At 27.6% G+C, this 16,238-nt stretch overlaps 1 protein-coding gene across 1 annotated transcript in view; it reads right to left on the bottom strand.

The window, feature by feature from the left end:
* The window catches only part of LOC122271584 (cell adhesion molecule Dscam1-like), a 384,849-nt gene extending 369,920 nt beyond the window's left edge, over nt 1-14,929 (bottom strand). Inside the window, exon 1 of the mRNA XM_071184629.1 lies at nt 14,729-14,929. Within this exon, the coding sequence (XP_071040730.1) occupies nt 14,729-14,888 (160 nt within the window). The 5' untranslated portion in view covers nt 14,889-14,929. The remainder of the gene's footprint in view (nt 1-14,728) is intronic.
* Nucleotides 14,930-16,238: the final 1,309 nt, after the last annotated feature.

The following is a 16,238-nucleotide window of genomic DNA, read 5'->3' on the forward strand; positions in this document are numbered from 1 at the left end:
ATAAAAAATGCCATAGGATATTCCTATGGGGTTTTGCCTATGGTAAAATTTTGCCATATAGGTATGGCAAAATTTCGCCATAGGCAAAACCCCATAGGAATATTCTATGGCATTTTTCTATATGGCATATTTTTGCCATTCATGTATGGAAAAATTTTGCCATACGTACATGGCAAAATTTTACCATAGGCAAAACCCCATAGGAATATCCTATGGCATTTTTTATATGGCATATTTTTGCCACACATGTATGGCAAAATTTTGCCATACGTATATGGCAAAATTTTACCATAGGCAAAACCCCATAGGAATATCCTACGGCATTTTTTATCTGGCAAATTTTTGTCATACATGCATACCAAAATTTTGCCATACGTATATGGCCAAAGTGTATGGCAAAATTTTACCATAGGCAAAACCCCATAGGAATATCCTATGACATTTTTTATATGGCAAATTTTTCCCATAAAACTAAGATGTGCTACATCTTATGAAGAAAAATTTTTCCATAGGCTATGGTACAGCTTTGCCATACAGCTATGGCAACATTTGTCGTTGATATTTTACCATACATCAAAAAATAATTACTTACAAGAATCTTTCGCACTGGAATCTTTTAAAAATGCAAAACTTAATAATTGTAGAATAAATATATAAAGCTTTTTTTTAAATTTCTTTGATAACTTCCCCTGTTTGACTTGCAGAATCCTTTCTGAATGTTGCTCTTTTTCAAATAAATTTTTAACGGTTAGTACTAACCGATGGAAAATGGGCCCGGTGGTCGGAGCGAGTGGGGAAAATATTGGTTAAGTTGATTAGGAGCAAAATATATTGAGTACAATCAACCAATATTTGTTAAAGCTGTTAAAAACAAGAAAATGGAAAGTGGGTCTGGAAGTCGGAGCGAGTATAAAAAACGTTATTGGTATCATAATTAGTTAGATAAGCGTCAGATATTAGAGGAACCTAAAAGAAAGAGAAAGAAAATAATGGTCCGATGGTCGGAGCGAGCATGAAATTGTTTAAAATGTTGATATGTGATACTAAGCTAACTCAGAAAATTTATGTTGAGTTGTGTTAAGCACAGTTAGAAAAGAAAACGCAATATAGAAACATTGGTAAATACAAAGCATGTTTAAGACATGATTAAAATTGGAAAAATTTATAATTGCTATTGACAAATTAACACTTGGTCAGGGATAGCAAATAAAAATTAATTGGGTATTGGAAATCGCTATGACGAAAAAGTTGTACACTTAAGGAAAGATTAAATTGTTAAACGCATTTTTGGTAACAGCAGCAGATGATATGGCCAGGGACTGTCCCGTTGATGATATTGAAGCAAAACAATTGTCAACCAGTAATCCAGCAAATCTAGTTAAGTGATGACCCTAAGCTATGTATAAATATGTAACAGAATATTGTACAAGTATATGTGAATACTTTAGAAATATTAGTTGTAAGATAGTAAAACGCAGAGACATGATAAAGAACAATTTAATAGCAAGCAAAAATTAAACACAAAATAAAAATATAAAGCCCTAACATATGTAAGATAATGTAAAAATGCATTGCAAGAGCCTAAGTGGATTTAAAATCAAAAACTAATGAGAATGTAAATACTGACTTTGATATCGATATATGACAGCAGTGAAATGAAATTACCACCGAAGAAATTAAAAAATTAAAATTTTTTAATTATTTAAGAAATGATGATCTGGCTTGATCATAAGCATTTAACTGCATTTTTCATCATGAAGATTGTTTACAAATTGCTATAGTGAATAGAACACCATTAATAATGGAAAAGTGATGTGAATTTAAAAATTTATATAAAATCAGAGGGAGGGGATAAAATAAAAAGAAAGATGTCATTTAATCACAAACAGTTGGGAGAAAGAAATATAAAAAATTTAGATAAAAATATAAACAGCAAGATATTAATTAAAGTGTACAAAGTCAGCGGTAACAAATGGCAAAATTTAACATAGTGAAAACCTATTCCCAATCGCGACATATTTTAAAAAGATACAGATAATAAAAGTACCAGACCACAGGAAATTAAAAACTTAATAAATTCAGATAGATAATCGCATAGGCGTTTTGTTATAAAATGTTTTTGACCAAGAATGAGATCGAAAAAATATTAAAATAAGTCGCGAAAGTTAGCGAACGATTCCACTTGTAGTGAATTACACGTTAATATGGCGGTCTGATATTCTTAGCCTAAAAGAATGGAACATTGGATTTCAAACACTCAAAAATGGGAAAATTGACCACCCGGAGGCCGGAAAAGTCTCCCCTGGAATGCTTTGTGGGATTACATGTTGAATTAAATTTACTTCGGGGTGAAAAAATGAATATTTATTTCTTTTAGAAGATGTTTTTGAGGACTCCACAGAAGTTGTTGCTTCATTGGTGGGGATCTAGATCAGCTTTTCTCTATGGTATACTGCCATACAAATCTTTATGGTAACCATTAGCCTATGGTATACTGCCATATGAATTTCTATGGTTGCCATAGGCCAATGGTGACGTGCCTTACAAATCCTTATGGTTCCCATTGGCCTATGGTATACTGACATACAAATCTTTATGGTTACCATAGGCGTATGGTATCTTGCCATACAAATTTCTATGGTGGCCATAGATTTATGGGGTTGTGCCATACAAATCTCTATGGTAACCATAGGCGTATGGTACCTTGCCATACAAATTTCTATGGTAGCCATAGGTTGCCATAGATTACCATAGGCTTCTCTATTTCAAATTTTCCTAAGGGACATATGTAAATCAAACATTCGAAAGTATATATATGTTGCACTGTTGGGCAAAAGTAGTACACTACCAAGAGCGAAGGATGTCAACTGCCCATAGACGGACGAGTAGAGACAATGGAAGGGTAATGGAAGCTTAATAGATTGCGTTACCGGAATTAAAAATAAATTAACATTTTGCTAAGCATTTCTAGTTATTCTAAACAAAATTGCCAATTTTTTGAACTAAGAATCGCAGCATGAAAAAGAAAAATTCCATTATGCGCATCATTTGCTGTATGAATAGTCAAGATAATATCATTTCCTATAAATTTCGAAATTGATACCGCAATCAATATTTAATAGGGATAAAAACATTGCAATCAATGGTTATTGCAAAACATTTCATTCATGATATATCACGAAATTATAGATCATCATAAATTACTATGGGGAAGATTTAAAAAATGTCTATACTTTAAAATACATCGCCCCCATCTCCATACTTATGCTGTTCTACTTAACAATTTCCTATGCAGCGTCTAAAATCCATAATTAATTATCAGAAATCAAGCAATATGAATTAAGTGTAAAACAAACAGTGCATCTAAATCTGAATGAAATATTCTGAATTTATTCAAAAATATTTCAAAAATAAAATTATCGCAACAAATATTTACTTTAACGATATTTGAGTCAGATAGTTGAATGTTTCATGTATTTGCCTTCTTATATTTAATCATTTCAAATAAGAAAAAAAAAACGGGTAATTAATTTAAGATTAAGTGGGCTAATGAAACTTTGCTTTAATATTTGAAATATTAGATGAATTGAAAGACTTTTCTCTAGTTACATTTAAGATTATTTAAATATTAAAAACTTTTATTCAATCATGAATCTAAATATATTAAGATTCAAATTTGCAATTTTGAAAATGCCTTTGGATAATTACTTAAAAATTCAGTATAAGTTTAAAGAGAATTAGCAAATATGTATTGCTAATTAGTGGTGTTCTGTATATAAATGCGTTGTGATTATTTGAAAATTAAAACTAAAGGAAAATACGTAATTTGTGAAATACCTTTATATATTTGTGAATATTTTTAAGTGACTTTATTCGATTTACTGCATGAAAGCTTCTTTATTCAATTAAATTACTCATACTATTAAAAGTACCGAAAAGGTAATAGGCTTAAGGATAGAGAAAAATAACAAAATGGGCACAGTACAAAAGACGCACACTGTACAAAATGCAAAAAAAAAAGATTTTTTTACGTTTATAACAAAGAATATCTATCGTTCCTTTGCAGACTACTAAACAATATAACCGAAAGCAAGAAAATTTGGTACACTGAAATTTCGAGGCTTGAAAAGTACACTGTGGGCAATATGGACAGACGTGGAAATTAAAGAGAATTAACGAATATGTATCACTAATTAGTGGTGTTCCGTAAATGAATGTGTTGGGATTATTTGAGAAATAAAACTAAAGGAAAATATGTAATTTGTAAAGCACCTATATACACTAGTGCATATTTTTGCGTGAATTTGTTCAATTTATTTTAATATTTATTGCACAAAAACTTTTTTTTATGTAATTAACTTTCTCGTACAATTAAAAGTACCGAAAAAGTAATAGCCTTAAGGACAGAGAAAAGTAAAAAATATGGTATTAAAATTGGAAAAGGCAAACACAGTACATTTGTGCAAAAAATGCTTTTTCATGTTTATCACAAAGAATGTCTATCTTTCTTTTATAGAATACTAAGCTATTCAAAGGAAAGCGAGGAAATTTGGCATACTGATATTTTGAAGCTTGGGAAAGGACACTATATACAGTGGAATATATAATTTCATTAAGATCACACGGTAAAGATGTTTCTAATATTGAATTTTTTCATTGGCTTAGAAATCACCATTTATAAAAATAAAACTGCATACGATTCTGGTTTCTATTAAGATAACATCAGGGAATTTTTTTACTTGAAGAGAAATTTAGTTTTACTCTATCCATTTAAAAACAGGTTTAACTGAAAACGTATTAAAATGACTTAACTGAAACAGTATTACGAAAAGCTCGTGGCAGTGTTAACTTTACGTTAAATAAATATTCAACTTTTTTATAATATTTTAAATCTATTCATACCCAAAAATTGTTTCCTATATTTAACCACAAATTAAATTTTTTAGCTTGGGATTTTTATTGAACAATTTTGGTTCGTTATCCTTGGAATATTTAGAATCAAATTATTTTAAAAAGAGATTCATTATTATAAGTAGATTTGAATCAATTGACACAACTCAAAATGGGTCTGCATCAGTTGTTGTAAAAGAAATACCTCCTTCTAATTTAAAAACTACAAGCTTCGAACAAGATTCGTGATTAATTGTTCAATTATGCATTTTTGTATCTTAAAATATTTCGATACATAAATGAATCAAAATCTTATACTTTTAAATAATTTTGAATTTAACTGGCGGAAAAGTCTTTCAATTCATCTTGTCTTGTAAATATGAAAACTAAATTCGATTTCCTAATCTTAAATTAAATACCTGTTTAGTATCAGTTTATATAATGACGTAATATGCATCAATTTATCTGTAAGTTTTTATTCCAATTTGTGTTGTTCAGGAAGTTTAGTTTAAAAAGTTAGATTTTAAACACTTTTTAAAAATGCTTGAGTCACAAAATCATTTTAAAAATTAATTACCAACACATTTTATCAACTCAATAGTTAAAGTAAAGAAATATAAAAAAATTAAATGCAGGTAGTCAATCAGGCATCCAGACAGTCCAGTAGGCGTTTCAAGTGAAAAATAGTTATTTTTTAGGGTAATTAAAGAAAATAATAAAGGTTCATTGTAATCATCATGCCTCAAAATAATCTATTGATTAAATGTCTCTATATATCATTAAATGAATACAGTCATCTTGCTGCCTCATGCCATATTGTATTAAAATCTTATATTATAGTTATTAATAAACAAAGAAGATACAAATATTTTTGTCTTTCTTCAGTAATAAGTTCGGAAGCTTGTATTAGTCGAAAAACTTGTATATGAAACCTTATAACAGAGTCATCTTATAATATCTTATTATGCAATTATGATAAATATTTAGTGCAATTTAATAAGTAGTAAACCGTATATATGCTATGTTCACTTAATCATAAGTTTACATATAACTGTCTTCAGTTAGCATTTACTGTTAGAATAATTGATTCAAAGTAACTCTTTGAAATTATGATACTCTCTCATCACTACTAGTAAATACATTTACCAGAAATATTTAACATGTTTATGGTAACCGAATTTTTAAAAGAAACATCAAATGTGCTTATGAATTCCTCTTGATAACCATGAAATATTAATGAGTTTAAACAATATTTGAATTGGAAATTAAATTAAATCAGTGGAAATTAATTGGAAATTAAATCAGTGAAACGAAATCTGCGTCAATGCAGTAAAACATTTTGATATCCTAGAATTGCATACTTTTTAATTTAGATGCTATACTTTGTTCATGGTCAGAAAAAAAGCATTTTTTGTGATTCGTAAGCAGGGTATGAAAAAACCTTTGAGTAAAACAGCAAAATGATTTGTTTAAACTGTATTTGTCATTAAAGCGTATTCGAAATTTGAGAAGTAGTGCATTAAAAAATATATTTGTGAATATTTTAAGTTTTAAAACATATTGCTCTTTAAGAATAAATTATTTTGTAAATACTGTTTAAAACTCTTTTCTATGTAAAAACTACGATGCTTAAATATTTTTAAAAATATTTAATCATTTAAAAGAAAAGAAAATAAATTATTTTAAAGATATTTTGCAACGATATGTTTTTAAATCTTCTTTAGACTTTTTTTAAGGGAAAATAATCTTCCCACAAAAAAATGCCGTCATATTAAATTTATAACAAATGTTCATCGAGTTGGATTAGGAAAGAGAAAAATGTTTGAGGTAAAAATAAGATAGTGGATTACTCCAAGTTCTTAATTTTAAAAACAATTGGAAATGATAGAAAGCTAGAACACTAGAAAAATGAAAGAGAAAACACAAAGTAATTCTATTACAAATGTAACTTTTTTAAACAGAAAAGAAACATTTCTCTTTGTTTCCCAATTCTCCGTGGATAATACTTTACTTTTTTTCTTCAAATATAATTGTAAAAAAAGTAGAAAATGTCATGGAGAGTTACAAAGCAATTAATTTGAAAGTGAAGAAATATAAATCAATTTTATTGTCTTATCTTATAGTGAGTTGATTTAAGGAGAATAAATGCACACACTTCAAACTTTATTCGACTTGTAATATGTAATACATCAGCAATGAACATAAAAGTAAAGTTATAGCTTCATACTTTAGAATATTACTCATTTTTTGATTTTTGTACAGTATTTCAACTTAACATTCCATGAAATTAATAAACATAATCGGTGGCTGGGTGGTGCAGTTGGTTTGTCGTCGGCCTTCTGAGCCCAAGTCTGCAGGTTCAATCCCCGGCCCAGACACCGGATTTTCGGCATGCAGAAAATCCTCAGCGGCCATGTCGTATGATTATGCGGCATGTAAAAGATCCCTGGCGTGCCTTATTGGCTCTTGGCATTTCCGGCAAAATTAAATTCCTAGTGCACTTTAGCATCCAAGTAGAGTCTCGGTGCGGCCATCTAGTGTGGCAGAAACTAGACGTCCAAATTAACATGACCAACGCCAAATTAACATGACCAACGGTATCTCACCCATTGTGGTTGTCCTGAAAGAGTGGATACCACCTCTGGAGGTGGTATCCACTCTTTCAGGACTTTCTAGGTCTGCTCATCGGCAAGACCAATTGTGCAGCTCATTGGAAATAAAATAAAAAATAAATTAATAAATAAACATAATCAATTCGATGAAGTATTAACAATTAATTGATAGTATTCATTTACAAAAATAATTATTAAAATAATATTAGTCTTGAAAGAAAATTATGATATTTACGTTTTTACTATAAGTATTAGTACCTTTTGTTCTTAGTTTTTAAAATTTGTAAAATTTTTGAGTCGAAAGTTATATTTTAAAGAAAAAAAATTACATTCTAATATGCTGTTTGCAGCTTATTATTTATTTGAATTAATGGTCCATTTATTTAAAATGTATTATAACTTAGTCCCAAAAATATGATATTTACACTGAAATCAATAATTTTATTCTAAATTTGAAGTTAATTTTCAATCGAACATATTGTGTAACGTAAAACAACTTGATTTTAACTTTGAAACTTCGTCATGTAAATGAAATTAACTTTGCGTTAACAGTAAATATTATTATTATTATTATTTACATTTCTGACTTTATTGCCGTGATGATTGATGATTAATATTTAACTAGTTTTGTGATTTTTTTGAAAATTTTGAATGTATTTACAGATGGATTTCTAAATCAAAGTTTACATTTCAAATAAAGTAAAAAAAAAAAACTAAAAACACCATCTCGATGTTTTTTAAGTCAAATAATTGACAAATATCATTTTTATATTTTTTTTTATCGTTATCATCTACTTTCATTACCTTAGTATAGTCGTGATGACTTTATTATTAATTTTTACTGGTTTTACCCACCAATTTTTTAAATATTAGATAAGTTCACATATGGATTTCCTTAAAATTTGCATTTCAAATAAAATAAAATAAAAATCTATCTTGATGTATTAAAAGACAAATAGTAGAATTTTATCCTTCTTTCATTTTCTAGTTTTTTTTCTAATTAAGAGTATTTTATTCAATATTAACTTACTTTTCATGAAAAACTTCTCAATTTTAACATTAATTTCATTTGAATAACAATATTTTATAATTAAACCGCAATTTAATAATTTATTTTATTTCGGGACCAATCAAAGGAAACCATTTCTCAATATTTATTAATTTCTTTCCACATTCTTGCCTCTTGTAATGGAGATGCATTACACGATGATCCGAATTAATTCCGTCTTGTTCATGAATAAGGAACTGATCCAGGAAACAATCAAGCGGTCGCATGCCCCTGTTACTTGATAGAAACACGCACGGCGAAAGAGTAATTAAACCGATCGAGTTACAAAAGAAGAAAGAAATGCATGCAACAGGGAGAATGAGAACTTTAAATGTTGTTCGTAAATTTTGAAAATATATGATCTTGCTAGGATTTCTGAGAATTTATTTGTATTGTTTCCCTTGAAGGGAAATGTTTAGTAAATTCATGCGGGGATATTTTCATAAATATCATCCGTTTTGTTTACTAATGGTGAAAGCTTGGTTTCATAAGACTTCTAACAATTTATTGTTCAAAAAGTGCTGTTATTTCAGGCTTCTGTGTTAAATGATTTAGAGCAATAATTTATAACTTAAAATGCAAAAATGCTTTCTACTTTAGAAGAATCATCCTTGAAAGAGACGAGAAAATTAGCATTTTGTTTAGTGGGCTTTTTTAAAAAAGAAATTAATTACATGCTCATTACAGTTGATTAAATGTAATAAATGTATCACGTAAGAGTTGATAAAATATACAATTACTTAATAAAATATACAATTATACTTTATAAAATATACAATTTACTTACATGGATCTTTTTGCTAGTTAATTAAGTTTAAAACATGCGTAAAAGTTTAAAAGGAAAGAACGTGATTCTAGTTCATGATTGGTGGGACCAGTTAATTTTTTATGTATTCAATTATCCCGGGAAATGAAAACAAAATTCATGCAATTTTTTTGTTTCACCAAACGTAGTTTCATTCGAAGTATAATACTTTTTATATTACATTTCACTATTTACATTTATCATATTTTATAATTCTAAAATTCTTTTTAAGTTACAAGGTATACGTATTTACTACTAATTTTCATAGTTTAAAATATGTGATTTTTAATTACAAAATATAAAATTTTGACAAAAAATTTAATTGTTTTTGAGTAATAATTTAAAAAATAATGCTTCTAAATTTTTCGTTCAATACTTGGAAAGTTCACACTGAATATTTAATATTATAAAAAAATTGTGTAACTTAATTGCCAGTGTTTTTGCATTACTATTAAATAAACTGTAGAAAAATAATAAATAAATTTTTTTACGCCGATTATGTATAAAATTTATAACAGATATATAAACTTTATTTAGCAAATAAAGTTTATATATGTGTTCAAAAAGTATTTTACTCATTTTAATAGATCAATATATGTGGCTAACTATTCAAAAGGAAACTAACATTTAGGTGTCCGAAATTTCAATTGTTTTTCTTGCTAAAGTATTGAAGCCATTATTTCCAGATTTCAGTTACCCCTCTTTGACAGACAAATTTCCAAGTTATCGTTAAAAAAAGTATGTATTTTCAAAAACTAATACATTTATAAGTCTCTTTCGTTTCATAAATTATTTTGTACACTAAAGTTGAAGTTATAAAACCATAAAGACTGATCTAAATATGTTAAATTCGAATATTAGTTTCCCTTTTCCTTGCTTCCTCTCAGAGCTCTAACTTTATTTCGTCCGTTTGTATTACTTTCTTCATATGGATTCTTATTCTTAGATATTTATCATTATATTTTAAATTGAACGCAACGACATAAGCATAAATATTAATATTTTCATATTAATATTATTTTTATTTTTTAGCTCATTTACTTTCTAATAGTTCAAACAGATATTTAGAAAAGTGCAAAATGCTTTTGCTATTTAAAATCAATGGTTTGATTTCTTTGATTTAGTGGCTAAGGTAAATATATTTTAATAAGTAACTAAGGTAAATATAAAGTTGTGGGGAGAGTAGTTATAGCTAGTGTGTATATCAAAAGGTGTCCACTTCATCCATCAAAATGTGCCCCTAGATAAAATCGAGTTACCATGCTTTATATGGTAAGAAATTGAGGTTTAACAATCATAGTGGTAGTTACGAAACAATATTCCCCACCAGATATTTATCAGGGATAGAATTCGTTGAAAAGACAGCATTAGTTGCCGTTTTGTGAAAGCCCGGGAGTTCTATATTAAGTTCACCGAGTTTCGAGCGTTTGTTGTGACAGCTGTTCTAGGGTCCCGATCGTGGACGCTCCTGTCCTAAAATTAGCAGTCGGGTGTGTACAGGTCCCAGTTGCGTGAGACCAAGACTGAGTAGCAACAGCGTGAAGAGGACAAAGTCGCAATCACAAGTCAATTTTACACTATGAACCATCCATCCAACTAAGTCTCTTCAAATCGAAGTAGGCGTTTTAGCCAAGGTAGGCGTGTCGGTCGAGGTCACATGTTCTGATCACACCCGCGAGTCACCCATGTGGGGCTAATCTATCGACAATGTCAACCTTCATCTATCAAAAGGTGCCCTTAGATAGAATAGACTTTATTTACTTTATTTAAAATAAATTGGGTGCCTGACCCATGCATCATGAAATAATTTACGGTGCATTAAAACATTTTGTGTTATGCTACATTATGGTGGCATATAGGATAGAATGGAGTTATCATGTCTTACATAGTAGGGAATTGATGTTTAATAATCATAGTGGTAGTTACACTACAAAGTTAGAAAATTACTGTTATAATACAATATCTGATTTCAGATTTTCACCTTGACATGTAACCTTTAGAGGTAACGCATATTCATCGATTGACGCTAAAAGAGCACGCGAGGGATACATAACCCTTTAACGGGCACAGTTAAATAAAAATTCGTTCTAAAAATATCGATCAATAAATTTAAAGGTAGAAATGCCACCATGATTAACAAAACCAAAACTTAAACAACTGAACTAAAAATTTTCCTTGCGAATGATAAGTAACAAAAGTGAATCAAACCAGTTAAAATAAAAATAAAAATTAAAAAAACGATTCAAGTGTGATGCAACCACATCACATGTATTAGTTTCATTTGTGTTTATTGGATTTTCGTAGTATTTACATAGAATAAGAACACAATAAAACTTAAATTAAAATTGTTCTATTATTTCAAGCTCAGCAGCAAAACATAACTTATAAACAGGGAAATGACATTAATTGATAAATAATTTTTTTTTAAAAATAATTACAGCACATATTTAGCTTTCTCGATTTTTTTAAATTTAAATATTTGTTTCAACTTTGTAAACTTGCGCCATTAATACTAAAAACATATAAAATATACCAGCATTTTTTAGTTTTATAAAAAATAATTTAATAAGCTTAATTAACTTTGTTATAAATTTGATAGTAAATATAATTAATTTTATCATTAATATTTAGATAAAAAAAGTCTAAAAACATACATTTGTCTTGTAACTTATAAATAATTGTTTTCAACAAAAACTGAATGACTTCATATTAATTCATAATGATGTCTAGGCACTGAAAATGTAATTTAATTTTAATACCGTAACGGACTCTTGCGTTTTAATTTTGGTTATTTATACTTTTTAAGGCTTTTTATACTTTGTTTTTATCTATTTTTGATAGTTAGTAAATCTGGAATTTCAAAATTATTTCAAGTTGGTTTTTTATTTCATACAAGCAAATAAATTTGATCTATTCTATTGAAGCCTTTAAGAAGAACTGTGTATTAATTAGAAATTATTTATATTCGAAATTAATAGACAAATCCTCAAAGATTTTTTTTCTTTCTTTTTTTAATAAATCTATTAATTCTCTTTCGTAGAGAGAAAAAGATTTTTATTTTTATCTGTAAGATTATATTATAAGATAAAACTTAGTTTAATATTGTCCTTAGATTGAATATGAAGTATCAGTAACATTTTTAATAGTTTTTCCCTAATTATATGATTGTTTCAGCTTTGGAACAATGTGTCGAAATGATTTTAAACAATAATTATAGGAAAATTAATTAAATTTTTACAAATATTTTACTATATATCAAATAATATTTTAGATTTTCTTATAAAAATGAAGACAAATTAAAATATTAAGGAATGCCTGCTTCTAATTATAAGATTCATGAGAAAATAAAATTTTTTGCTATTCCAGTTCTCATAAATATTGAAAATAGCAAGGTTTTAAAGTATACTTCATTTAATCTATTCTTTCAAAAGCATTTTTTGTTTTGCTATTATTGTGCTCAAGAAGCATACAAAAAAGTATTTCAAATCTTTGATGATTAATTTCAAATAAATATTAAAATCAAGTATTCTTAAGAAACGATATTTTTAGTTTCTTGTATTGCTAAAAAACTTCTCCATTGTTTATGTTTTTCCGTTGAATTAATCTGGATATGTTCTTTTATTCAACGATTCATTGTTTGTTAATAACATTTAAAAATAAACTATTTTAAATAAAAAATTTCATGACATTTTCTACTGTTTTTAAGCATAAAATTATACATTCAATGTCTTATGATTTTCGAGCTAAAATAAATACACTACTTATTTTTCAAATTTTGTGAAATTATGTTTAAAGTATTTTGAGTTTAATATTTTAATGTTAAGAAAAACATGGAAAGATTATCAAAAATCGGAATTTTAAATAACTGAATATTGAATATGACTACACATTGCCTTGCGTTTTAAAAAGGAATAACATTTTCCCAGTTCAATTTAAATTATTAAATCAGAAATTTTAAAACAATATCTTATTATATAGGAAATTGCTTTAATTAAAAAAAATTAAAAGATGTATTTTTCTTAAAACTGTTAAAAAACTAACTTAAAATAAAGTTTTCAGTTTATTAGTCAATGCTTTATAAAATATTGATTATCTGGTCTGCTTAAAAATATTTTCTTGTATTTTATATATATTTTCGTTAGCTTATTTTATCTAATTTCTGGTACAGTTTTCTTTATGTTTTGTTTTGTCTGTTTTTTTATTAAGTAAAGGGTTATTCCAATCGTGATAGTAATTATTCCAATCATTGCTTCAAGCTAATAAAATTAGATTGTTAAAAGATTGTTGACCACATGCACTCAAAGGTGCTAAATGTACGTATCTTAGGTTCTCTGGACAGTTTCCCTATATGCGTTTAACAAAAATATGCTTTATCTTGTCACACTAACCATAAAAATTAAGTTTTAATTACGGAAAAATCTAAAACTAATCTCTTTAATTTTTATCAAGGATAGAATATAAATTAATAAAAACAAATGAATAGTACTTTATAAAATTTAAGAAAACTCCTTTTAAGGAATGTTATTACTGCCGATTTTAACTTAATCAATAAAACTTTGAAATTCCATTTAAATAGCATTGTTTAATGTAAAGTAAAATTGATGCGACTTGTAAGATGTATCGATACTTTAAGTTATAATTTTTTTTACCTGTTAAAGTGAAAGATTTCAATTTATTTGGGTATTTATTTAGAAAAGAATTTACTTAAAAATATTTACTAAAAAAAGATATATATTTAAAAATATATAAAGGTTTTCTTTTATTCCTTCCTAGAATGTGAAACCTATTGTCGATTGCTTATTCGATATTTCCAGTCATTTTTAAATTAGGATTGTCTGAATAAGCTTATGCATAATAAAAGTTTTACTTAACTCCGATGGCATTGATTCATTTTTCAACTTTTATTTATAGTAATTTGAGTTTTATTAAAAAAAACTGTATGTCACCGATGCATGTCCCTAACTGCATGTTTAAGCTTTATGACAGCAAATAATTTTTCAGGTCTTACATTTGTGTTACTCATTTTTATCTGCAAATATATTCCCAGAAGCTATGGAATTTAAGTCAGTCTTTTTTTCAGGTTTAATTTTTTTACAATATTTTGTATATAACCCACGTTCATATTTCAAGTACCATTAACATTTTTTTATTTATTTATAGCATTTAGAGATTAATTTTTTTGTTTCATTATTTGTCACATAATCAGTATCAATGATTTCTGATTGATAAATCTGGGGATTTGCTACTTGATCGGTTTATGTTGCTATTGTTATCAAAAAATTTAATTATTAATATCGTTGTTTGTCATTTCATCTGTAGATTTTTTCACTGTTTCTCATTTGACTTTTGCTTAGTAGTAATTTAATTTCCTACCTTGCAAATGAAGACTTGTTGCTATAATCCAGTAAACGGAAACAATGCGAGCGTGCGCCATCCGATCGCGGCTGCAGAAATCCGGGAGTAAATCAGAAGTTCTTCTTACCGGACAGGCAGACTCTCTGAAACTGAATCTGGCAGTCCGGGAGGTAATCATAGACCACGTGTGTATCTGGTACTCTCGCCAGAGAGCGCGGAAGCTGTGTCAGTTTTCGAATTTTCGATTTCACTCTTTTCACCTGCGAAAAGGGAGTTGTCACCATTGAGACATCTCAAGCACGTTTTCGGCGAAAGGAACTGAAACTTTGGAGCATGTTTAAAAAAAACGTTCTTTATGGCTTGAAAGTTTAAAAGTTTGATAGATTCCTTGCATTTATAATATTTCTGGTATAACAGAAAAATGTGCTGTTTCACAACTTTTGCAAATAATATTAAATAGTATTTTTTAATTCATATTAAATAAAATTGTTAAGTCATTCTTATTAAATTCGAAAATAAAATAAATTCCTGCATCTTATAAATTTTTACTAACAATCTATTTAATCTATGAATTAAATATGTAAAAACTGCCATACTATCTTAACTGGCTTTTTCTGATGTTTTTTATTTTTAATTTTCTGAACTGAAACTTTGGAGTATGCCTTAAATATACTTTTTCCTGTCTCGAAAGTTTCAAACTTTGATGGATTTTTTGCATTTGCAACATTTTTGATATGGCAAAAAAGAGTTGCCACACGTTTTTGTATAATAAATTTCAGTAGTATTTCCACTTTCAATTAAAAAATATATTGTTAATAACTTTAATTAAATCAGGAAATATAATAATGGAGTGTAAATTAAATATTTTTACTAACAACAAAAATCTACGAAGCAAATAATTCATTAACCTATGTAAATAAGTCTGACAAAAAGTGGATTGTCACCGGTGAAACATCTCTAGCATGTTTTAGGAGAAAGGAACTGAAATTTTGGAACATGTTTTTAAAGATACTTTCTTCATGGCTTGAAAGTTTAAAACTTAAATCGATTCTTTGCATTTGCAATATTTCGAATGCATTAGAAAAATGTGTTGCTTCCCAAATTTGTCTAATAAAATTAAATAGTATTTCTTATTTAATACTTAATACAATTATTTAATTATTCTTATTGAATTAGGAAATATAATAAAAGTGTGTAAATTACGGATATTTATTGACAACAAAAAAATACGAAGTAAATAAGTTATTAACCTATGTGAATAACTCTGTGAAAAGGGGATTGTCGCCGGTGTAACATTTCAAGCATGTTTTCGGGGAACGGAACAGAATTTTATTTTTAGTGTTTGTTTTAAGTTCAAAAATGTGTTGCTTTGCAATTTTTTCTACTAAAATTAAATAGTATTTTTAACTTTAGAACTAAAAAAAAATATTATAAAAAGTATTAACATGTCCAAAATTATTAATAGTATTTTTTCCTAATTAACTAAAAAAGTAATTTTATTTCAAAATTTAAAAAAGTATACAATGAA

This window comes from Parasteatoda tepidariorum, chromosome 8 (assembly GCF_043381705.1).
Source record: "Parasteatoda tepidariorum isolate YZ-2023 chromosome 8, CAS_Ptep_4.0, whole genome shotgun sequence".
NCBI lineage: Eukaryota > Metazoa > Arthropoda > Arachnida > Araneae > Theridiidae > Parasteatoda > Parasteatoda tepidariorum.